The 25,033-nt window shown below is 35.7% G+C and overlaps 1 protein-coding gene across 3 annotated transcripts in view; it reads left to right on the forward strand.

Annotated features, from left to right (window-relative positions):
• LOC150090073 (nicolin-1-like) overlaps nt 1-18,882 on the forward strand; it is a 68,078-nt gene extending 49,196 nt beyond the window's left edge. For all 3 annotated transcript variants that reach the window (XM_090368957.1, XM_090368958.1, XM_090368956.1), the window contains exon 8: nt 18,744-18,882. In XM_090368957.1, coding sequence (XP_090225083.1) covers nt 18,744-18,785 — 42 coding nt within the window. In that variant the 3' untranslated portion in view covers nt 18,786-18,882. The remainder of the gene's footprint in view (nt 1-18,743) is intronic.
• The last annotated feature ends 6,151 nt before the right edge of the window (nt 18,883-25,033 follow it).

Raw genomic sequence — 25,033 nt, forward strand, 5'->3', positions numbered from 1 at the left:
CATTTTAAATGAGGTTTTCAGTAGAATGAACCTTAAGCATCTCTTGCCTGTCTGCACCTTGACTTTTGTTATTTGACGAATAGTATAGGTGCTTAGTCACTTCGCACCTATTTGAAAAGGTCTGGGTTTGAGTCCCGTCTTAAACTGGAGGAATTTTTGATGGCCTTTTCATTCTAGTTTGAGTTAGCTGGTCTCAAGATGGGTAGTTTCCCTCCGTGAGTTATATCGTAGTTTTTCCTCTTCAGAAACAGAGCACCGGTACAGATCTGTATAAAAAGGTGCGGAAGGCAAAAGGGAACTACCGCGTATAACCTGCATATATGACCAGGAATAAGGACCTGCCTTCGTGTAACTCACGAACACCAAAGAGTATTATTAATAACTATATTTCTGAAGGAATTTCACCAGTGCCACTAAGTAATAGTAGTTTGCTTAAGATGAAAATACCCCTTAACTTTTCTCTACATTACAGGAAAATCATAAATGACAATGAATCTTTGGATCCTGGGTATTAACAGTTCAAATGAGGTGAGTAGTCGGCCGTTAGAGGATCTCTGCCATTTTTATTGCTAACCTAACGATTTTTTTTTTCTCAAAACACGATTTTGACAGTTGAGATCTGTAACTTATATATATCAATAATCACGAAAAATACATCAGTTTTTCATCAGTGTTCTTCGCCAGGACTTTACGTAGGCTCAAACGATGGCAATTCAAACGCGTATGCCACTGAACTCTCGCACTAACCACTCGGCTAGCCATGTTTCGTCGCAGGCTTTCTAATCGATGAGTATATTAGAAATAGCAATCACATTTTCAGATTTCAATAAGTTCTGTGAATCTCGATACACTGAACTCAATGCCATTCTTTCTTTCTTTTATAATACTTAATATGATTTATGTCTATTAAAGTAATTCTTATTAATCATTTCCTCCCCCTCAAAAAACAAGCAGCCAACGACAAACAATTTTAGTGGGAAAAAAACAAACAAAAACAGATGGCATTAGCAGGGTCAACGTAGGGGAATCTAAAACTCACTTGTTTGAACTGCAGGCTATATCTAGTAATGGGTATATCGAATAATTAATAATCGATTACTTCAGTAATCGAAATAGTCGGTTATATGCAAATTAGGCGATTGGGAAATATACAATAACAACCTACAATAATCGATTATATGCAAATCATGAAATCGAAAATAATAGTGACCGAACGAAACCACATACGCACACTGGCCAACAAAACACGAACCTTTGTTTTAAGACAGTAACAGACAAAAGAAATGCAAATTGATGCAAAGAAAACTGTGACGCGCTGTGTTGACGTGTTGCATCGTTGAGTATAAAGATTGCACAGGCTGTTCGACTGCAGTACTCTGAAGCCAGAATGGGGAGAACGCGTGATCTATCAGACTTTGAAAAAGGTCTTATCGTGGGTGCACTTTTAGCAGAATTCGAGAAACGAAAGACATAGTTTCCCAAATAATCCATCTCAAAGGTTTTTAATGACCGAAAAGCAAGCGGTTCTTCCACATACAAAGGGTACTAGGAAAGTTTTGCAATATGACGCAACAATGAATCACAGGAAGCTGCTTGTTGTTGCAGGTTGAGACATGTTCATACGTGCATAGTAGCCGCCGCGCCAAGTCGATGGGCTCAGTTATTCATTAGTAGTGAGAGTGTAAAGTGCTTGCGATGGCATCGTGGTCACGAAATGAGATAAGGACAGTTTTGCGGTATAATTTCGTGCGTGGTTTAACCATAGACCAGTGCTTAGAAGAAATGACTCTTGCACTAGATGTTGATTGTCCACATCGTACAACGATATTCAGGTGGTATAGAGAATTCCAAAGGGGAAATTTCGCTCTGGAGGATTCTGAGAGGCCGGGAAGGCCACAAACGTCAGTTACGGAGGAAAACGTTACTGCTGTGAGGAAAATGCTTGACGAAAACAGGCGAGTGACCTACCAACAGATAGAGGATACTTTGGGCCTAAATGCACCAGCAATTCGTTCGATTCTGCAAGATCATTTGCACGTGAAGAAACTTTGTTCTCTCTGGGTGCCGCATCAACTGACTGAAGAGCAGATGACACGACGTGTGACTTGGTGCCGGGAGATGTTAAAAAGTTTGATAAGGGACAATCTCGGTATGTGAACAACATCGTGACAGGTGACGAGACTTGGCTGTACTATTACGATCTGCCGACCAAGGCTCAAAACAAAGTTTGGGTCTTTGATGATGACGACACACCCATAATTGTCAGAAAATCCCAATCTGTAAAGAAGAAAATGAAAGCTGTACTTTTCAAATCGAGTGGAATTGTGGAACGTGTCGTTTTGGACATGCAGAAGACAGTCACAGCTAAGTGGTATACTGAACAATGCCTGTCTAAAGTCATTGGATCTATGAAGAACCTGCGGCCAAAGTCAAGAATGGACACCTGGTACCTCCATCACGATAATGCTGCAGCTCACCGCGCCAAAGCCTGCACCGAATATTTGACCATGACAGGACTGAAACTTCTCGAGCACCCTCCCTACAGGCCAGACCTTGCTCCCTGCGACTTTGCACTGTTCACACATGTGAAAATGAAGCTAAAAGGGAGGCGGTTTTCCAGTGATGAGGACCTTCTACGGGCGTGGGACAACGAGTGTGCTTTACTCCCTAGTGAAACTTGGCAGAACTGGTTTAAAGATTGGTTTCGGAGGATGGAGAGGTGTATTGAATGTAGAGGAAATTACTTTGAAAAAATTAAATAAACAAAGCTGTATTGCAAAACTTTCCTAGTACCCTTTGTATGAAAGGCGTAAATGGGGCAGAAAAACAGTACTTCACTTTGAAAAAGTGAAGAGCGAAGCTGTCGTGCTCTAAGCAGGACTGTACGGAAAAATAAGACATGTAGCAAATATCATCTGAATTCAATAAGCCCAGAACTGTCCTATTTCATCCGGTACCATTCGCAAGGAATTGAAGAAATTTGGTATTAGCAGTCGCCTGCTTATTCGAAGCCATTTATTCTAAAAAGAAAAATAGAAAAATCCGCTTGCAGTGGTGCCGAGAACGTCGTGATTGGACAATGGAATAGTGGAAGAAAGTTATGTAGTCATATGAATCACGATAAACTTTGTTTTGCGCTGATGGTAGGCAGAGAGTGTGGCGAGAACCTCACGAAGCGATGGACCCTGTTTGCCTTATTAAGACAACTCGCGCTTCTTGAGATGGTATCACGGTATGGAGAATGTTGGCATAAACTGGCTCTGTTGATACCAATGGAAGGTCGAATGTCATCCAGGGAGTGCCTGAATTTTGTACCAGATCTAGTGCACCCTACAATGTAACACTTTTATCCTGAAGGTGATGACCAATTTATGGAAAATGCAGCAGCGCATCATGCCAGAATTGTGCGAAAATGGTTCGGAGAACATGGCACGAATTTCCACCTTTTTCCCTGGCCCCAACATCCACCTGATATCAATATTTTTGAGAATGTGCGGGATATGCTGGAGAGAGCTATTCAGCAATGAAGTCCTCTTCCATCAGCTTTTCTGCAGCTACGCGATATCTTTTCTGAAGAATGGTACAATTAGACTAAAACGCAGTAACACAGCTTTTAGAATCCATGCCATGCCGCACACGTGCTGTTATTCGAAACAAAGAAGGCCCCATTCGATAGGCGCCTCCGTAGCCAGGTGGGAAGGAGCAGCAGTGCGTAGCACACGCTTCTTGATTGACCGGGGTTCGAGCCCGTCACCACCAAATACGCAGGATGCGGAAAGGTCAGTGGAATGACCACTGCATATCCCGGAGCAATATGGCCTTAGTTGCTAATGCTCCTAAAAACCAGATAACAAACAAACAAACAACAAGCCCCATTCGATACTGAATAATGGTTCGTTTTGTTTTTTTTTTTTTTGGCCAGTGTGCGTATTAACTGAGTCAAAAAAAATGTATATACACATTCCGAAACTATCAATTTTTATCGTTTTTTTTTTTTTTTTTTTTTTTGTTCTTCAGTTTTCTTCCTGTCGATTTTGCAATCACGTAATTTGCATATAATCGGTTATGAAAATTCCATAATCGATTATTTCGATTATGATCCTTGATTATGCCCATCAATAGTTATATCTTGTCTTCTTTGCTCTCACCTAATAATGACATCGACAGTAGTTCCACGAAATATATACTTTTTTTTTGCATCAAAGGACATTATCAATAACCTTCACAGCTGATTTGTATTGTTTTGATTTTTTTGGGGCCGAGGAGAATCAAGAGTGCATTTTTTGTTGGGTATCATAACCGTTTACTCCACATCTTACGGGTAGTAGTACTTCTACTACGGTTTCATCTGCAGCAATCATGTTTTTCATTTCTACATGACAATCTCTTCTCTCCAAGATGATAATCTCTTCTCTCTTAAATGTATTTGGAAAAACCAAACACATTTAAACTTCACTGTCAACCACAACTATTTTGCAGCGCTACTATTTGTTCCAACAATCAATTACTGTCTGGCTGAAAGCAAAATTTCGCGCCATCCTCAAAGGTACTAAATCCAAATTTCCTCAATATTACTTCAAATGCCACTCTCTAAGAACAGGTCCTTACCCTGCTGGAGAATGGGGAAGAAGGGGTCTTTATGGGCTATTTTCAATCAGTGGCAGAGTTAGCTGTTTTCAGGAAAGGGGACACATGGTTTTTTCCCTACCCGAAATTCCAGTAATTTGGGTGCCTTGTTGAGCAACTGAAAAACGCACTGTAGAATACGAATGGCATATGGGCAAATACGCTTTAGAAGGTTGGCATTGAGCCCCAATTATAACGTGGATGTAGGTTCTCTTTCCCCCTACGGCAGCTTGATTTAACTGAACCACTTCATAGTACAATGCACAAATAGCAAGGAATGCATTGAAGAAAAACTATCTCTGTTCTGTTAATAGTAAAAGATATTATTTTTTCAAATGCTACTAAAATCAGGAACACTGTCTGTCAAGTTAAAAAGTTATTCGATCCAGAAGCAAATTTCCAACTTATATCGGTTTTTATTGTATTGTAACCAGCCATGGAACACAAGAAATAGGTTTATTACCTCCTACGTCTGTTTTATTCTGAAAATAACTCTGAAATTAAGTTTCTTGCCAATGTCTCATTGTTATTCTTTTTGATAAAAAAACTAAACATTTAAAAATGTCCACATCATAACACTGAACCGTGATTTTTGCAGTCACAGCTCATGGAAAGAAATGGGGGAGTAATTCGAGACGTTTAAGAAATTTCCACTGCGATTACAGACGTAGTTAAAAACTAAAGAAGATCGCTTGTTTAAAAAGTAAAAAACAGAAAATGCGAGACCGTTTGGGTCTTTGATTACATTTATTCACTTATAGCATATTTCTCTGGAGCGTTTAACTCCCTTTCTCTTCCACCCCTAAAAGCTTATGGAAGAGAAGACTTTGCTATCGTCAATTTACATCTGGCTTGAGTCCTTAAACGAAATTGAACAGAGTTATCCTTTGAGCTTTTAAAATTCTGTTCAATTATTTTTTATTTTATTTATTTATTTATTTTTTTTTTTTTTGTATCCAATCCGAAAAGGTCCTCTTAGTATTCTGAAAACTTTCATCTTTCTTTTAGTTCTTCCTTACTTAAAGTTGTTCTGCTTTCTTTTGTTTTTCATATTCATTTACATTTTGGGTTCACTCCAACGTGTATTGAAAGCTTCATTTGAAATGCCTGAAGATCTGTTGTTTAATCTTCCAGGTATTATTAATGGGATCGGCAACCCACGCATTTAGTCCCATTAGGGCAAATTGGACTTGCGCACACTAAGAAGACTTCATATATGAACGACAGTCATTCGATGGAGAACGGAGGCGTATCAAAGAGAAGAAAAGTTTCAACGCATATTATTTGTACGTAACTCTCTTTATATGAAGACTGGTTCTGCAAAGTAGGCCAAGCAAGTAGGCGGGCATTAGGAAACTGGATATAAGATTGCTATTTATAGACTTTCTCTTGAAATGGAGAAATGGGGTCTGGTTGCCATGGGAGTAGATAAATGTATTGGTGGCGTCATATCTTCGTGGTGGTACATCTGAGGTAACCCTCTCGGCTGGCACAGTTCTTGGAAATGCTTAATTATTTACACAACTCACACATTGCAAACTCAGAAAGAAATGACGGACTTTGACAGTTAACAGCGACACCTGGCGTTTAGACTCCAATTGCTTTGAAATTGATCCTAGTCCTGGTAATCAAATCGGCTGCAAGAATTGCGAACCTTAAACCTCTTAACGATACTGGTGCTTAACATTATTCTTCTAATTATATTTTTGTGTTTCAAGAGTCTGTTAAAAGTGTTTTCGAAATATAACTGCTACGTTGGTATATAAAGAAAATACCAAAAATGCGAATACCAAGTCTTTACTCTTTTTTATTATTATTTTGTTAGCGTCTTCAATTTTATAAAATTTAAGTTTGCTCAGTTGAAAAAAATGTAAAGTGCTAGCAGGTGGATTGTTGATCGTCTCAATCTGTTAAACAAAGCATTGCTTATTTTGGAAATATTTACTGAATATCTGTTTTAATTCGATTGCAAAAATATCAAAATTAGGGTGACTCTACACAGTCTACAGCTATAAAAGAATTTGATCTTCACAACGCTTTCTTTATAGATTTCTCTGAGGTTAAAATTTGTTCTTTTATTCTCGGAAATTTAATGAATCACAATTATCATTTGAGTCAATAATTTACACTATCTCATTTATCAACACACTAAGCTAATAACTGAGACTCTCCTGACCATTTTAATTATGGAAAATAAATACTTCATGTATTGTTTTCCGATAATAGTTTTAGTACGTTCATCAGAAATTTAGAACTCCGATAGAAACAAAAAAAAAAAAAAAAAAATTAGGGATACCCGAGAACTGATTCATCTGCAGGTGTTCTTTGGTTTATTTTCCTGTTTTGCTTGACAGAAAGCACAGTTGGTAGGATAGGATGGCCATCCTCACCACACCGGGTGGAAAAGACCTGAGTTCGAGACCCGTCGGTGACGTGAGGAATTTTAATGGGCCTTTTTCACAACGTGGCTGAGTTAGTCGGTCTCAAGCGAGGTTAGCATGGTTTTTTCTCTCCGAAACTCGGGTGTTTCTTCCAGCAAACAGAAAATCGACCACAGAACACACGCATTTACAGACAGTATACGCGGAGCAATATGATCTTAGTTGCTCATGATCCTAAAAACCCCACTCAACAGCTCCTAAAAAAAAACAATAACATGGACGGAAATTCCAAATATCCGGGTAGGAGGGGAGGTGGTTGAGAAACCTTCCTTCCTTTCCATGTCCAAGAGTGAGTAACGTCATCATCATCAAGTGAAAAAAAGCCCCATAAAATTTCCTTGCTTCATTGACGGGATTCGAACCTGGGCCATTTCCATCCAGTGTGGGGAGGACAGTAATTATAATCACTGTGCTACCGCGAGGACACGAAATCCGATACATACAAAACCATAGGTATCAATACACTAGTGAGCTGTTGTTGGTTTTTAGGCGCATCGGTGCAACTAGGACTATAATTGCCGTATACACTGAGTGATCACTGAACTCTGACCACCTACCGAATACTTCGTAGGTCCTCCTTTTGCCCTCAGTACAGCAGCTGTCCGACGTGGCATTGATTCAACAAGATGTCGGAAGCGTTCGAGAGGTATGGCCAACCAAGCTGTGTATAATGTGGTCAGCAATGCAGGTATGGAGGTGATTGGTCACCTCCATACCTGCATCACCATATCCAGACACCTGATATGCCTTTCCATAGTGTCCCACAAGTGCTCTATGGGATTGATATCGGCGGAGTTCGGTGGCCCATCGATATGCTGGAAGACAGAACTGTGTTCCTCAAACCATTCCTGCACAACAAGTGCCCGATGGCTCGGCGCATTGTCATCTTGGAAGACACCATCGCCATTCGGGAAAAGGTGTAACATAACGGGGTGTACACAGTCAGCAAGCAGTTGATATGCCGTTCCGCATGCACCAGGGGTCCAAGTTCCTGCCAGTGAAACATGCTCCACGGCTTTCACGAATGTAAAAAAAATTTTTTTTTTGAAATTCTACTCCTCAGAATTGTAGCTGGTTAAATGGGGATCGACTAAACTTCGTCTTCCCTCCCCAACAACGAACGCATCACGCTTATGGCTCAGCAGCTTCGCCTGAATAAGAATCACCTTCACAATAAAATGTTTGCTGGCGTTATCTCCTTGTCAAACATCTGGGAGCAGTGCTCATTGCGGGTGCCACCACGTGGACTTAGGTCAGACCTGTAATTATATAGACTCTGCATAACGGATAGGTTCTTAATTAAACAACTTCTGTCCATTCTTGAACTAGACTGCGATCCAAAGAGATTCGCCACTGAAAACAAGGATCATGAAACGATTGTTTAGTCTTCTCTTACTTCAATCCATGAAATCCAGTATTCTATAATTTTCATTTTTCGTTCTTGTTTTATATAAATCTCATTTTTCATATGTATTGTATAATTTTCTCAACTTTCTATCGTATACTCCTTAACTTGTACTTTATTTGTATGTTTTGATTATTTTTTATTTTTACTTATTGTTTACATACCTTACATTGTTAACCCTTGGCTTTCTTCTGGTTGTGAAGGGCTTGTACAACAGTAGTGTTCATTTTTCTCGTTGTTCAATAAAGTATATTTATATATTTATTTTCACCCGGTTTGGGGAGGATGGTGATTATATCAACTCTGAGAGGTGCAGTGCAATCTGTTGCTGGTTCAGAGTCTCGAGTAGGATTCCACAGGTTTCAGTACTCTGTTCCTCGTTGTTAATGACATTGATGATTCATAGCAGGTTTGATATCACAGTTTGCTGTAATATAGAGGTTTTGCCATCTCTTTTGGGAAGAGATGGCAAAGGATCGTAACCAAGGTATGCTGCTTCATCAAGACAGATAAATTGTTCGTTTCATCGGAACCATACGAACGCGAAAGATTAAAGTGATGCTGTGCAGATTTAGTTGTGAATAAGGGGGACAGTGTACATGAGTCCATTTTAGCTATGTAAAACTTCCTTTTTTTAGTATAATTGTCATGATGGAAGTAGGAACTTTGTCTGAATCTCCTGCAATCGTAAAATTTTATAAAGGTGCAATTGCAAGTCGTAAATTATAATTCATTCTGGAATTCAACCTTGAATTCTGCTTTTAGTCTGGATAAATATAATGAATGTTAATAACGAGTTGTATAAGCATGTAGAGCTAAAAGTGCAAGGTGGTTCTTTGTAATTTTATTCATGCTGTATATCATGACTGTACAAATTTCAAAACCAAATAATGAAATATTAAAGTACGTCTTGCTCGAGTGAACTTAGAGCCACTTCAATGAAGACAACCAAATATAGTATGTGATCTGAAATATACGCTGGATAAAATTATTTTTGCCTTCCACGGTCTCCAAGATAAGAATCGCAACAATAAATAAATTTACATTTATTCTATAGAGAAGGTACGAGGCCAGAAGAGTTTGCAAATTCATCACGACTGCATACATGCTGAATTATTACGGGCAGCCGGATTTCAGAGCCACAGTCACAGTGTGCCGTGCATTTTTTGTGGCAATGTACTGTTCGAACGCGTAACACAGACCAAAGGACGCTAGTCGGCCGTGAACCAAAATGGCCATCACACCTGGTGTGATCTCCACCAACTTAGAACACAAGAAAAAAAATATATATACATATATGTGGGTGATGCGCAATCCCCAGAAATTGGATGTCCACCGTGGAGAAATCTAAACGTCAGTAATGATTTTAGCTAAAGTGTGGAGGTTTTATTTTTAACATGATTTGGCATCTCCGTGGTACAAATTTTAAATTTGTTATTACGACCCTTCAGATGGTGAAACAGTTTCGTGAAATTTTGTTCAACCATCTAAAAGCCCAATATTATAAGCCCAGGAACTTTCTCTGGCCGAGTGTGGGAACATTTGAAGATGTATGAGTACTGTAATGTGACTTCTGGTTTATATTCCGATTAATTCCTGCATTAAGAACCACATAGTGGCATGCTGAAAGTTGAGGCTTTTATCCTTGATTAAACTTGATTCCTTGTAGACTCAGGCTTAATCGACATCGTCCCAGTGATAAGAAGATGGCTGATATCATTCTTAATTTTCTTTATAATAGACAAGACATCTTAAGCATTATACTACTTGAAATTTAGAATTTCAGTGAAGCTTTGTTGGATGACATTTGATAGCTGCTCTCGATTGTCAGATCTTACGAAAAACTTTTGTCGAAAAGTTCTTCATAAGATTATCATTGTACCATAAGGAATTATCATTGCTCATAAGAAAAGGCTCTAGTGCTGCCGCAAACAGGGTGTTAGACAGGGCTCCTCATTATGGTACATCTCAGTGCCTCAGTATGGTACAATAATGCGTTCAACAATAAACAGAAAAATAGGCTTTAAAAAAAATTAAGAAAATATCCTGTGGAAATCCTCTAAAAACTTAGGAGATGAGCTGGGATTTCTTTGGCATAAGCTTTACGAAGTAAGCACCACAGGTAGTGGAAATAGCACCTCCTTGAGGATTCAGTTTAAATTTTCTAATAGTGGATCTGCGATTAGGTGCATACAACCTTGGTCATAAGAATGAGAATCTATCAAGTCACTGTCGTAGATTTATTAGATACTTTATTGATTATGTTTATGAAGTCTTTGGGATTGTTTGAGAATACCTGTTCCGAATGTCATTTCATTACAGGATGTCATATGAGAATATGAACATGAAGAATATGAAACAAGTACCGTATGAATATGTAAAATCATGTGTTCATATTTGCTCATTAGCTCTCAGAGCAGAACAAAAGAATTTCCACCGTTGTTTATGCTCTTGCAGGTTGTTGGTATAATCACACCGGGTGGAAAAGACCTATGTTCGAATCCTATCAATAATACAAGGAATTTTTATTGGTCTTTTTCACAGCGCGGCTGACTTAGTTTGTCTCCGGCGAGAGTAACATGATTTTTCTCCCGGAAACTCGGCTTTTCCACCATCAAACAACAAATCACCCATAGAACCACGCAATTTACAAACATATTAGACGTATATGGCGCAATATGGTCTTGGTTGCTGATGCACCTAAAACACAACAACAACCAACTTATCATTCATAACCAAAACTCTTCTGTCTAGTTCGGAAATATTTTGCCCAAATTAGAAAAGAAAATGCATCTTAAAATTGTTTTTTTTTTTTCGCAATGTTTAAGACGACACATAATATAATTAGTTCATTAGCTCCAGCAGATATTATAGAACTATTTTTAGTATGTTTAATTTTTTTTGTGTATATCTGAAATTTTTGTTTATGTATTATTTTTTATTATTATTTTTGCTTTTGTTTTCATTCTTCTTATTGTTTTTTGTAGCGTTGGTTAAACTCTGAGTTTGAGGAATTAAAAATGGAAAGCAAAGAATTGACAACGAAACCGGAAACGTCATATGTGATCCCTTAGATACAAATATTATTATATTTGCATAAGCATTTTGATTTCGTTGTGTTCTTCGTTCAGTAAAATTAATAAACGTATGCAATTTACTTTAGACTGAATTCTAACTGGTAATACAAAGAGAAAGTCCAAAATCCGGACATTTTTAAGATTTTTTTTTTGCAAAACAGAATCATTTCAATTTCGATGCAAAACCTATTATCTAAATATCAATGGAGGATGGATGACGAATTTGTTCCGAATTCGATTACATTAAAGTTAAATAATACTAATTATATTAGCTATTACATAACATTAATATATTAATATTATTATATTATAGCAGTACTTGAAATCCCTTTGAAGGCATCCAATGCAATTAATGTTTCAGCAACCATTGCAGTCTTACAAGGTGTGCTCTCTAGTATCATGTTCAGAGACTGTGTGCAGAGCCTTCCCTGAGTCATTAGAACTGAGATTATGAATGCTAAACTCGAAATTGTTAATATTTATAACCCTCCAATTTAAATGATGAAATTCTCTTGGTTCTGAATTGAATGACCATATTACATACTTCTAAACGTAAAGTAATTTTTATATTTATGGTCTAGCTACTGTCTTGCATAATACAGTTTTCCCTCAGCAGAGACCGGAAATATATCACTTTATTAAGATGTCTAAATAAGAAAAAGCATCTTTTAGTGTTCCATCCGGGAAATACCCTAATAGGCTTCCATACAAGACGCGGTTTATATACTTTTAAAATGTCAAATGATATGCCTTTAGAAGCTGCATTCCAGTGGAGTATGGATCCAAACACACAAAACCCATTGTTTAATGCCTCTCTGAAGAAATTTTCCAAAACAAAACAAGCGTGCCATAAGGAATGGAAAAGGTGCAGAACCATTACGTTGTTAATGGCTTATAAAAGAGGTCAAATACTATTCCTACTCTAATAAACCAAAGTTTATAGAGAGTATATTTCGTCGAGGCTACGGAACAGCAAATTAACTAACGGGCGCTGAAGGCGTCCTGAAATTGATAAAAATACAACATTCAGGTAATTCAGCCAACACCACCGATTCCAATCAACGTGCCTAATCATGCAAAAGCGGACGAATACAAGCTAATCGAACAATTGGTATACAAAGACACCATCGGGATGATCATAAACTCTCTCGAATTAAATGATACTGCTGATCCTGATGAACCAACCTTCATGATAAAAACACCAATATTCATATAAACACACCACTAATGTGTTGTATTACGCAATCAGGTGTTGTATTACGCATCCATACCTACTGGAGCAGTAAAGATCCTACCGAATGAGACATCCAAAGTCTCACAACAGTACAACGAGCATAAAGTACCGGCCATTATCAATTGCCTATTGCATATAATTCAAAATATATGGAAAAGACGTACCCTATTTGCAAAATACAAGACAGAAACAAGTTCTGTTGCTAGTTTTAGCCTTGTATTTTTTATCCTAAAAAGGAAAATTAACCATGACTAAACTAGCGGACACTATAATTAGAATTCAGAAAGCCTTTCAGGTAAAGACACAAGGTGAAATCCTATACTTTGACATAACATCAGCCTATAATAATCTCTGGATGAAACCATAAGGATATTTAAGCAACGATAGTAAACTTTCAGTACAGTCTTGAGAACAGTACTTAGTTTTCCCTTCAGCATCCAATATAATTAATGTTGCAGCAACCATTGCAGTCTCACAAGAGGGTGTGCTCTCTGGTATCATGTTCCCATCAGCACTTGAACCGCTTTTACAGTGTGCAGAGAATATTATTTCTTATGCGGATGATATAAAAAAAATATCTTAAATAATCAAACCTGAGTATGACATTTGGACAACTCCCCAAGCTGCAAACAGGTTAGTTGAAAATTAGTTAAATATCTGAAGAACTTAAATTTCTCAATAAACGTCGTTAAACCAGCTCATCTGCATTGGCCCACCAAAAACACTCCACGAAAATGGAGATATTCATTCGTGATAAGGTCATACCGGAAATTACTTGACACGTGGATCTTGGCATTGTCTTTGACAAACACCTCTGTTTTCAACAGTACTATTTCTGTATAGGGAAAAAAAATCAAAGCCACATGGGATAATTAACCTCAGTATATAATAAAGTCATCTGAACCATGTAATCAGTTGTATCTGACCTATTTTGACCTGTTCCTCGGTAATTTGGTCTGATGCAGTGCAAACTCTCCATTTTAATGATTTCGCTGCAATCATAAAAATTCCTCACGTCATTGACGGGACTCGAACTGAAATCTTTTCCACCGGTGGGGGGTGGAAGACTGTAATTCTACCAACTGTGCTACCCATAAGGGAATCATAGAAATAGTAACTTCTCTGCAGTAACTTGTTTTTCGCGTTGATTTTCAAGAGGAGGAGAAAAAAATCTAAAAGCCTTTACTTCCAAAATTCCAAAATAGTACAAAAAGTTCCTGTAAATAATATTCCGTGCTCTGCTTTTCTGTTTATTTTTTTTCTCTCTCCATTAGCTTATTTATTTATTTTTTAATGGAATATTACCGTATTCTGTAGGTGGTGCCAAGTTTTTCGTTTCCAAATTTTGTCCAACGGCTCAAGGGATAAAAGAATAAAGTAATGTAGTTAATAAAAATAAGGCAATCGTAGAAAAAAATATTAAAAAGTAGACGGCCATACTGCACATCCTTCCCCCTTTAAGTGCTTGAATTCTGTCATTTCATGTTTAGTTAGATTTATTTATTGTCACAGATCCTAGAAAGTGAAAAAAACAGCAAATCCCGAGTTCCCAAAATTACCGGATTTCGTTGCATCTGTAATTCATATACCAACAGGTAGTTTAAATGCATGCAGAAACATCATGTACAGAAACATCATGTTGGAGAACACGTTGAGAAGAAGTTTTTATTGTTTACTTTTTTAACTTGTTTTAGAATATGATTCAAAGAAAGAAAGCAGCAGAGACAGAATGAATTAATAGGGAAATTAGCAAATAGTGGAAGACGGATTCCTTAAGGCCAATGGAAAGAATCAAGTTATAGCAAACTAAAAGAGTACCAAGACTCTAAACAAGGCTTAGGGTTACATAATGCAAATCCCAGAAATATTTTGGTTCCCCGTTTGTGGTTGCGAATACCACAGATTTTTTTTTTCCACGCTTGCTTCCATACGTCCGTTAGAAAGAGGCCTCCACATTTTCCCCTACGGCGGCGTAACTGGTTGGACTTGTTTTTTTTTCCCTGTATGCATGTGTTTTTTCTTTTTCTTTTTTCGCTTTTTTTTTTTTTTTTTTTTTACATGGCGTCCTCCGCACACAAAAGCACTTCAACCACCAATAGTTGCAAGTCCTATAACACTGGGTTAATGGCTTAGATTCTTAATATAGCAACTGGTCTCGTTCCCCCGGCAACAGGCATCCGGAAACTTTAGGGGGGAGTGGATGGTTAAGAGGGAAAGGGAGGGACGGAAACAGCGGTGAAAGCGTGGATGACTGATAAAAGACAAGGACATGGCGGACAGGTCAAGCCTTGTGATGTGTTCTATTTTCTCGCTGTCACAGGGACAGACACACTGGCGGATATGCAAGATCACACGCACACACATGTGTAAAAGAGGGAGTGATTTTAATAGTACGATCAGCAATCATTCGCACTTTCTTGACACTTGGTCTAGACACTCTATTTCAGTTGCTTAATTAACAGATCGACTCTACATCCCATATTTGGATGTTCAAAAACTTTTGTGAATAGATTTTAGCCTATAGGCTAAACGTCTAATCGAACAATGAAAAAGTAAAGTTACAGAACCTCTTACTCGAGAACACTTAAATCTTCGATTTAAAAGTTGAATCTCCAGAATTAAAATATTGGTGATTAAATTTCTCGATTCCTTCTTGCGCTGTAAAATCGAGACCTATGATAGTAGGGTGTGTCTAAAGAAAAATATACATGCCACGTTTAAATATATATAATTATAACTATGCATATTAGAAAGAAAAGTGGAATCCAAGAATGCCAATAGTAGATATTAGTGACTAGCATAAGAAATAGGCTGGTTAATAATACTAAAAGGAAAAGGTATGAGCGCCCTTAGATGTAACCAAAAGAAAAATTCCTTAAAAAAATTGATTAATAAAATTACTAAAATATTTTTGCTAATTATTAGAAAAGGATACACTGCATGGTGTGTTGTCAAGGGCACTATTCAATACATCCAAATAACAATCAGCAAAAGCTATCTGTTTCTGATTGCTACTTGCTAGAGTCAATGGGCTTTGGTAAAAAAAAATAACTATTTATCAAAAATTTAGCAGCTTATTGGCAGAATAACAGAGTAGCAACTAGCCCAACAGACAGCAGACTGCACAAATATATAGACAAATTTTATATACATAAAATGAGAGGGAGGTGCTGCTACCTTTTTGATAAATTATTATATTTTTCTTATCAAAGCCCATTGGCCTATCATTAGGTCCTGCAAATACAGGAAAGTAGAAATCAGAAACGATAGCTTTTTCTGATTATTATTTGATATTGAATAGCGCTAGTTGTTTATAACGTACCATTCAACATATCCTTTTCTAATAATTAGCAATAACTTTAGTAATTTCAATAATTAGTTTTTTAGGGAAGGGTTTCTCTCAGATATATGGTTATATCTTAGAGCACTCGTACCATTTCCTTGCAGTTTACTAACCAGCATATTCTTATGCTTGGCACTAATATCTGTTATTGGCATTCTGCTATCATCAACTCGTTCGCTCGTTTTTAAAAATATTGTCCTTGTGGTACTTTCTTGGATTGGGTCTTTTAATACGATAATCTCTTTGGTGATTTATGTAATTCGTGATGGTTCACCCATGCTGTGGACTTTCGCAAACTTGAAATATACTGTATTTCTCCAACAAAAATCTCATCACTGGAGAATTGTTGCAAAGGATCCATTCTGAAGGCACCGGCGTTTAAAAGTGTCTAGTAAATCTTTGGACACCACTCGCTAGTGTTCATTGATTGTCGATAATCTACAATTTTTATCTGTCAGACAAACGTTTGGAGAGCTAAATTCTCACTCTCGAAATATTTAGAAAATACTATAGCTTTACAGTTCCATGTTTCATACAACTTCCCGACAACCACGGAGGTCTTCTGATCAGACCTCCGTTTATTTCTGTTTTGTCCCGTTCATTTACCCTGTTAAACCTAATTTCACTTCTTGAATATCTCTTTGCATTCTTTCCATCATTTATATAGGATATTCTAGTCTTTATCCTCTCCTTTTGTTTTCATTTCCGTTCTAATTTCTATGATATCCTATTCTTTAATATTCCTGTCACTTTATTCACCATTTCTGCCCTTCTTATTGTTATCTGATTTTTATACGTCAAACCATTTCTTCCTTCCTCCTCCTTTTTTCTCCATTCTTTCCTCTTTTTTATTTTCCTTATTCATGCTTTCTCTCTCTCTGAATTGAGTTTATCGAGAAACCGACTGATTTACACCCACATTTAATCCTACTTTTTCCCTGCGATATTTAGGTAGTGGGATTTTTCTCGAAAAGACCCACTAAATATTCATTTTTCAAGGAATTGAGCAACGGCTACTTAAATCATCACAAGATTTAGTACTTTTCAAAAATTCATTGGGATTTCCTTAAGCATATTGATGCCCATTTACAAAGAATTAGACCAAACAATATAGTAAAGTAACGCTTAAACTTATTCCCACCCATAAATAAGGAAGTTGATAGCATCTGTACATAGGAAGGCCATCAGCTAAACATTCACGTTTTGGTCAGCGTTGAATATTTTAAAAACTTCCATTAACAATGTAGGTTATCTCATCTCTTCTTGGAGACGTACTTTGCAGTTTTAATCAGCATATAAACACACTAAACGGGTTTTTCTTCTGTGTTGGAGATTAGATAGCGAAAGTTGTAAATGTATACATAGCACCAACCGCAATCTAAAATCTAAAACAAGAAATTCTAACGATGAGTTTCAGACTTGAAATTAGAATTCGAAATGAGATCTTCCTCTCTTCTCTAAGTAAAGGAAGTGTCGCTGCCCAACTATCTAACCTTCCGTGTTTAATAAGAAGAAACCCATTTGTTGTATCCAAAGTTTCATCATCCAAAATGAATTGCAAGAGATAACCAACTTACTTTCATTAAATAATTTTAAATCCATATGTTTATCACTACAGGTTTATAAATTTTGTTAACATGATATTAGTCTTCATTAAGATTTGGAACTTAGCTTCAAAGTAGGTAAAAGAAACTTTTTTTAATAAATATAATGCAACCATCTTTCAAAACCAACTAACTCAGCCACAATATAAAAAAAGCCCTTGAAACTTCCTTTCGGCCCTAAAGTATCTTAACGAGGAGCAAGTGACGCTTTCCACTTGCTCCTCGGGAGGGAGATTCATCGGATTTATGGAATAAGAGTTAAAGTCTTCCAGAAAATATATTTTTTTAAAAGAATTTGTTTAAATTAATACAATATATGTTCTGATGGAGATTATACAACCGTTGTTTGTTCTGTGGAGATTATAGGGATCAGAGCTACTATATTATCTAGTAAAAATAACAGATTATCCCTGAATACTTAGGCTAAAAAAAAAAACAACTGAATTTTCCAAAATTCAGAACGTGCTATGTCCACGAGGGTGCCAGATTTATGAGGTTCTGCTCAAATGAAACTTTGTTCATTAAAAATGCTGTTTAAAATCAATCCAATCTGCTGGTATGTGATTTCAGAATTAGTCTATATCTCATAATACATTCAAGGAATATAGGCTACAGTGACTTTAATATACCTGTTATCTTCAATCAGATGAATCATCGGTGTTTACTGAATATGTCTGTCGCTGCATACAATATTCCAGTTTAATTATGAGAAAAATCTTTAAAAAAATTTTTACTTTATTATTTTCAATTCCTTCATTGGCAAACAGAACTATAATTTATCGTAAACAGTACATAATGTATTCATTTCTATTTAAATTACCTGTTTTAAAATAACAGCAGTTGCTTTGTCTTAATTCTTCTTAAAATTCCAATGACTTCAAACGAATCTTTACCAATTGATGGTAGTTGAATAATTAACTACCATCCCGCTTAAATAATTCTCATTGTTTATTGGATTTATTCTGAAATTGAAATTCTCGTGTTTGAAGTCGATATTTTTTTCTCTTTTTCAGGTTGGCGGTTCATATGATGTTGTTGCTTTGACACACTTGTAAATGTCGAATTGAAGGACGCCCCATCACTTCTAAATATAGAAAACACCACCTTTCTTGCATGCTAGTTTATTTTAATCCCCTTAGATAGTTAATCCCCTTTTACCTTCTTTTTATTTTACGATAGCCCTGTTGCTGTTCCTCTTGCATGGAATGAATTCTAGTCTCTTGTTGCTCTTAGCTTTTTCAGTTAATAGAGTCTTCTTTTATTTTTGGTGTGAAATAACATTTCCATTGATTTGCCAGGATTTCTGTTTACCCTTGAGGTTATAGTCCGTATGTGTATTTGTTGTAAATTGAAAATAGCTGGGAGAAGAAAACGAAAAATCATGAAGGTTTCAGAAACTGAGACTGAAAATTTGTTAACGGTATTTTGGAGTTGTATTTCATTATAACTCACAACAGGAGTCCCAAACTAAGCCGCATCAAAAGGTATCTATAATTATGTTGAGTTTTTAATTCCAATAACAAATAAGAAAATTTAATCTATTGTCAATTGTTTTCTGAAGATTGGGTATCTTCTTCCGAGATTTGCTTTGTACCCATCATTTGTATTAAAAACAACTTTGGCACATTAAACGCATGGTTTTCAATTTAAAAATATGGAAACAACCTCAGTAAAAATGTGAGTCCTAATTAACAACTACCGTTGTTATTAATATAGAGTTTTTCTCGATTCGCATCAAATATGACAAAATAAAGATGGTAACTTTTATCCTATAAAGCCATAGATGGCAGAATTTCCATTCACATTGCAATTAGGCCTAAATTCTAATTTGATAGGGTCTTAGAAAAGTCCTTTTAAGTCACAGTGTAACATCAATGAATTTTGTAAAGACAATTTGTCAGATGTTAAAGAAATGAAGATTTCTTAAAATTCATCCCACTTTGCTCCAATTATCAAACTATTTTAAAAGGTAGTTAACATTTGAATATCATTTAAGCTGCATTTCTAGAATATGTTGAATTGGAAAAAGTAATTAGAAAATAAAATTAGAAGTTAAAAATGAATGAAATATCTCGGGTCTAAATGATAAAAGGGAGAAGAAAATCTCATTTTAGATTTGTTAGAATTAAGAAACAGTTGCAAAACTAAGAGAAAAAAAAAAAAAGAATGAAAGATAAGCGAAAAAATCAGAAAAAAAGAGACGGGAGAGGATATTTCTGTCTCGTAAAATTCATTGCAATGTTCTTTTGATAACACTGCATCAAAATTAAGTCAATAAAGTCTGTTATTTTCTCTCTACATTTGTTTGCTCTTTGAGACTTTTCATTGCTGTTGTATTACTAAGGATTGAAATAAAGCTTTTGATGTGGTATTAGATTTTTTTTATAAGTTCATGTCGATACTGTACTAATATACTGTATCATACTAATTGAAGATCTCCACTGGAACATCCTATTGATGTAGGCCCGTGCATTGTATCAATAAGATTTCACGGACCAGCTGTCAACCACAAAATTTTCATGGTTATTTGAAAAGTACTGCACAGATAGCTATCAAGAACAGTTGTGGTAGCAGATTGGTGGTTTTTTTCGTGCTACGGCTTTTATAGGTGATGCTTTGGGGAAGGAATGATAAAAGTATCATAATATCCTCGATAACATTGTTCTTTCAACTCTGATGCAGGACCCTATCAGCAGAGGCTCCCTGTCGCGAAGCCTGGTGTTTGACTGCTTGGATTGAAGAAATTAATGTAACAGCTCTCTGCTCAGAGCTCTGATCCAAATCCACTAGAAATCTGTGGAAAGACAATATAAAGACGTTTGTGGATTTCCAATTAAACTGTTCTTGTTATGGAGCAGCTAAAATGTGTTTCTCTCGATGAGTCATAAATTGGTGGAAAGTAGTCATACCGTTACACACCAAACAAGACCATAAAGCATATCAAAATCCAATCCAGAAAATGCTGTGCTTTATGCCTTAATACTTTTAGTACCATAGTGCACTTTTTGTCTCTTCTGCTGGAGAACTCCTACTAGCTGGAGAATGTGATCATGGTAAAAGCTGTTGTTGTTGTTGTTGTTGTTTGGTTTTTAGGAGCATTAGCAACTAAGGCCATATTGCTCCAGGATATGCGGTGGTCATTTCTTAACCTTTCCGCATCCTCCGTATTTGGTGGTGACGGGCTCGAACCCCGGTCTAATCAAGAAGCGTGTGCTACGCATTGCTGCTCCTTCCCACCTGGCTACGGAGGCGCCCATGGTAAAAGCTATCAGTCGCTGAGGATGAGTAGTCTCAGGAACTTTGCTTCATTGCAAATAACATACTGAGTTACAAATAACATAAATAACAAAATTGGAGATTTAACGTAATGTAAAAACAGTATTATATGACAAAAAATAACATATTTATGTCAGGTTTATGTAATTTCGGCAATAACTCAAAAGTGAACCTGATACTTTTCCCCAAGTTACAAGCAAATTATAGAACTTATTGGCATGATTTTTTCTGTTAACACAAATATAGATAAATTTCAAAACTAAAACCGTTTTGCGAAAATACAAGGCATTTATTTCTCAGTAGATTATAATGCGATACAGACATATACATAAACACAGCTTTTGTTTTATATCGTGATACATATAGATGGAATGTTCACTACACTTAATAACACTTATAAAAATGCAATAAATTAAATAACCCATCCACCCCTCGAAGTGGCATCAGGGTAATACATTGGTGATTTTATTTTTACGAATATAACATTATGTGATGGCAGTAGCAGTCTATAAGATAAAATAGGCTTGCCAACAAGCGAACAGACAAAACAGCAACAAATTAAAAATATGTGCAGTGCATTCTTGGTAATCTTTAATATCTTTTACAATCTGGAGTAAAAGATTGGAATGTCAGAGATTTGGAAAGGGCTATAGAATACACAAATGTTTTCTCTGTATATAAAAAAAAAAAAAGAAAATTTGACAAAACTAACAGATAGATAAAAATTTTACAAAAATTCTTGTACTTATGAATATTAATAGCAAAATATTAACTATGGTTCAAAGAGTTCATTTATTTTTTTGAAGACGATAATTAGAATAGGATACGGATTCACATGGACATTAAAGTATCATTATTAGTTAGGCCTACCGTTTTTATTTTATTTTCTTGGAAATTTTGTAAAATATGTTTGCATAAAAAAATAGAATTGCTCTTTTCTAAAAAAACAAAACAAAACAATGCAATTCTTGTTATTATGAACGTTGTTTGGAATGGTGTTCATATTTTCTTATATATATAAAAGAGTATGGTTCTAAAATATAATCTAATTTACCAAAAAATAACATTCTGTACAGCATTATCTTTAATTGCATTCACATATATGAAAGGCGAAGGCAATATTTAATCAAAAAAATATATTAAAATAAAAATGGTCCCATGCACACGACGCTCCAGTACAAAAATATCTTTGCTTTTTAAAAAATAGTCATTGTGAAAAATATTCCCGATTTTTATAATCTGACTGGAGTATACATTTACTATTTACTAGTATATACGATACTTATGTATACGTAATCTGGAAAGCGTGTAAGCTCTTTCAAAAAGCTAAGAAAAATATATCAAGAAGTCATTTGTTCACATGAAAATATCTATCATTAAGCTGGGATCCGATGTAGTTTGAAGATGAATTTCGTATATTGTCTAAGCTTTTACCTGTTGGAGATTTAGTAATATTTTATACTTTCTCGTGTCTCACCTGTTACATAATTATGAGAAATGCTTAGAACAAAAAGCAAGTCTATCTGAATGGTACTATCCAGGATCGAACTGAAAAGAACAGGCTCACTTATTCTTTCCTGTTCGAGAAAATAGAAGCATTTTTGTTTAGATCAGAGGATGCCGAGGTCCCACCCCCAGATTTCTCTAGGTATCTTCTTGGTCTAGTTTAACTTTGGTTCTATTCAGGTCAAAGTTATTATAAAAAGAAAGTTTCTCTGGAATTGCAGACTTGACCAGACCTTGAATGAGGAAAGGTTCAAGAAATAAATTTGTAGTTTCCTACCTAATCATCACCACAGTTTGGGCATTCGTTCCACTGATAAATCAATGTATGGAACCTGCTGCAAATAAATTGCCATCAAGGCACTTTTCAACCAGGTCACATACACACGAGGGATAATTTTCTTTGTATTACACTCCTACTGTGTTCATCCTTTTCTTGGTACGCTTGTTTGTACTTTATTTTCTATATCGCCATGTAGAAAAGAGAAAATCCCTAAACGACAATCAGATAGATGTTTGTGGAAATATAACTCAGAAGAACAAAAAAAACTGGAGAGATGTTTTCTTTTTTTAGCCAATTGATGTGGAATATTCGAAGCAACAGCTGAGAAAATATATTTGTTTCATTTTTGAACTTCAGTATAGTTCTTTTGTAGTATCCTTGACTACTGCTTTATGTGAAAAGGGAAAACAGAAGTTATTGTAGAATGCAAGTTGAATTACATATAACACAACGAGTAAACATTCAAACAATAAATGCGAAAAGTGGTAGAACCTTGATAATTTATTCTTGGAATCCAAAGATCTTTAAGGGCACTCGTAATAACTTTTGCACGCATATTCCGTATAGGAGCTAGGAGAGTTATACAAATAATGATGTAATTAAGCAACACTCCCCTAGTGTATATTAGTAGAGTTAAGTATAAAATATGAGTGAGAAATGAGGTTAATAATACTGAAAACGATTATACCTAGACAACACCATCTTGAAATGTCGACTTAACTTGTTCTCGCTGAACAATTAAATATGGAATCTGGGTGGAAGCCTTTGTTAAATGACACTTGGAGCACTATAGTTTGATAATACCATTATTAAGATAGAACTGACAAACCTTGACGAACTTAGAAACTCTTTCCTGGGGCATGTAAAACTGCTACATACAAACACCATTGACTACTGGATGGAAAAGAGGTTGTAATATTTAATGTGGGAATGTTGGAAACGTGATAAACTGTAGTTCAGAAACTGAAAATATTGCTTGCTACCTTATCACAAACAAAGCTGGAATTGTACCTTATTTGAGTATATCACAAATAATTTACAGTATTAAATTCTCCTCTGTATAAAGCTAAATAATCAAACTGTGATCAAGAGCAATGTATTTTCCATTCTTTAATAGTGGGCACCTTTCATGACTGACCTTGTCTCTATTTTCAATCCGGATGCATTTAATGGGATATGCTGTTTGGTTTTGTTTGTATAATAAATATATAATTCGTGTTATGCTATCATTGCAATATGCTTCTATAATTATGTAATTTGGCTGTAGAAGGTGAGCTTTAGAAAAATATAAGGCAATATTACTGAAAAATCCAACCGTCATGTATTGAGTTAAACTTTTAACCACTAAGGTATATATATAATAAGCAACATGGTTATTATTAAAGCACCCTGTTATGCAACATTCTCAAATAAAGTCGAAACTTCATGCATACTGCATTTTGTTCATTTTAATTAAGCTATTTTAATTTCAAAATTTCAACGCTTCATATATTAATTGTAAAATACGTTGGTTATGCATTTATTATTCGTACTATTACAATACGCTTACTCATTAAAAATATATAAATATCATTCTGGCTGATTCTGGAGGAATATGCAAATTTTTAATTAAAACAGTTTGAAAACGTTCAGGCTGGTATATAAATACATCTTGCTAGTCAGTGAGGATAGATTATGCTATAGATAATCAATTTAATAAAAGAAACTTCGATGATAGCCAATTTTTTTAATGCACAGTGTCATTTTAAAATACGATGGGTGTTTTGTGGGAGGAGGGGGTGAGAAGAAATAGTCCATTATATAAAATGAGGTTTTTAAATCATATTTTTCAGATGATATTGATTCTAAACATAAATGGCAGTTTAAAAGTCTCAATTTTTTCATAAGTTTGCTTTAATAAGAAATGAGGGGAAATTTCTTCCCAATTTTTTATTATATTACTACATTACAATTCTAATTGAGGGAAAGTATGAACCATCGTAACCCAGCATTGAAAGCATTTAGGGAGGGGGGGGGAATGCTCTAGCAGTTAAAATATGATACTGGTAACTTGATAAATGTTTTTCTCAAAAGGTATTTCAGACTTCTTTAATATTATGACTAATTTAAATGAAAATGGATAAATTTAATATCATCTACCGCTTCAAATCACTATTTACTAACTAAAACTGTGCGTAAATCAGATCATATCATGTGAAGTGGATGTTTTGTATTTCGTTTCAATTTATTAGTAAAGACAAA

This window comes from Mastigoproctus giganteus, chromosome 2, assembly GCF_048544385.1.
Source record: "Mastigoproctus giganteus isolate SK-2022 chromosome 2, ASM4854438v1, whole genome shotgun sequence".
In the NCBI taxonomy this organism is placed as follows: domain Eukaryota; kingdom Metazoa; phylum Arthropoda; class Arachnida; order Uropygi; family Thelyphonidae; genus Mastigoproctus; species Mastigoproctus giganteus.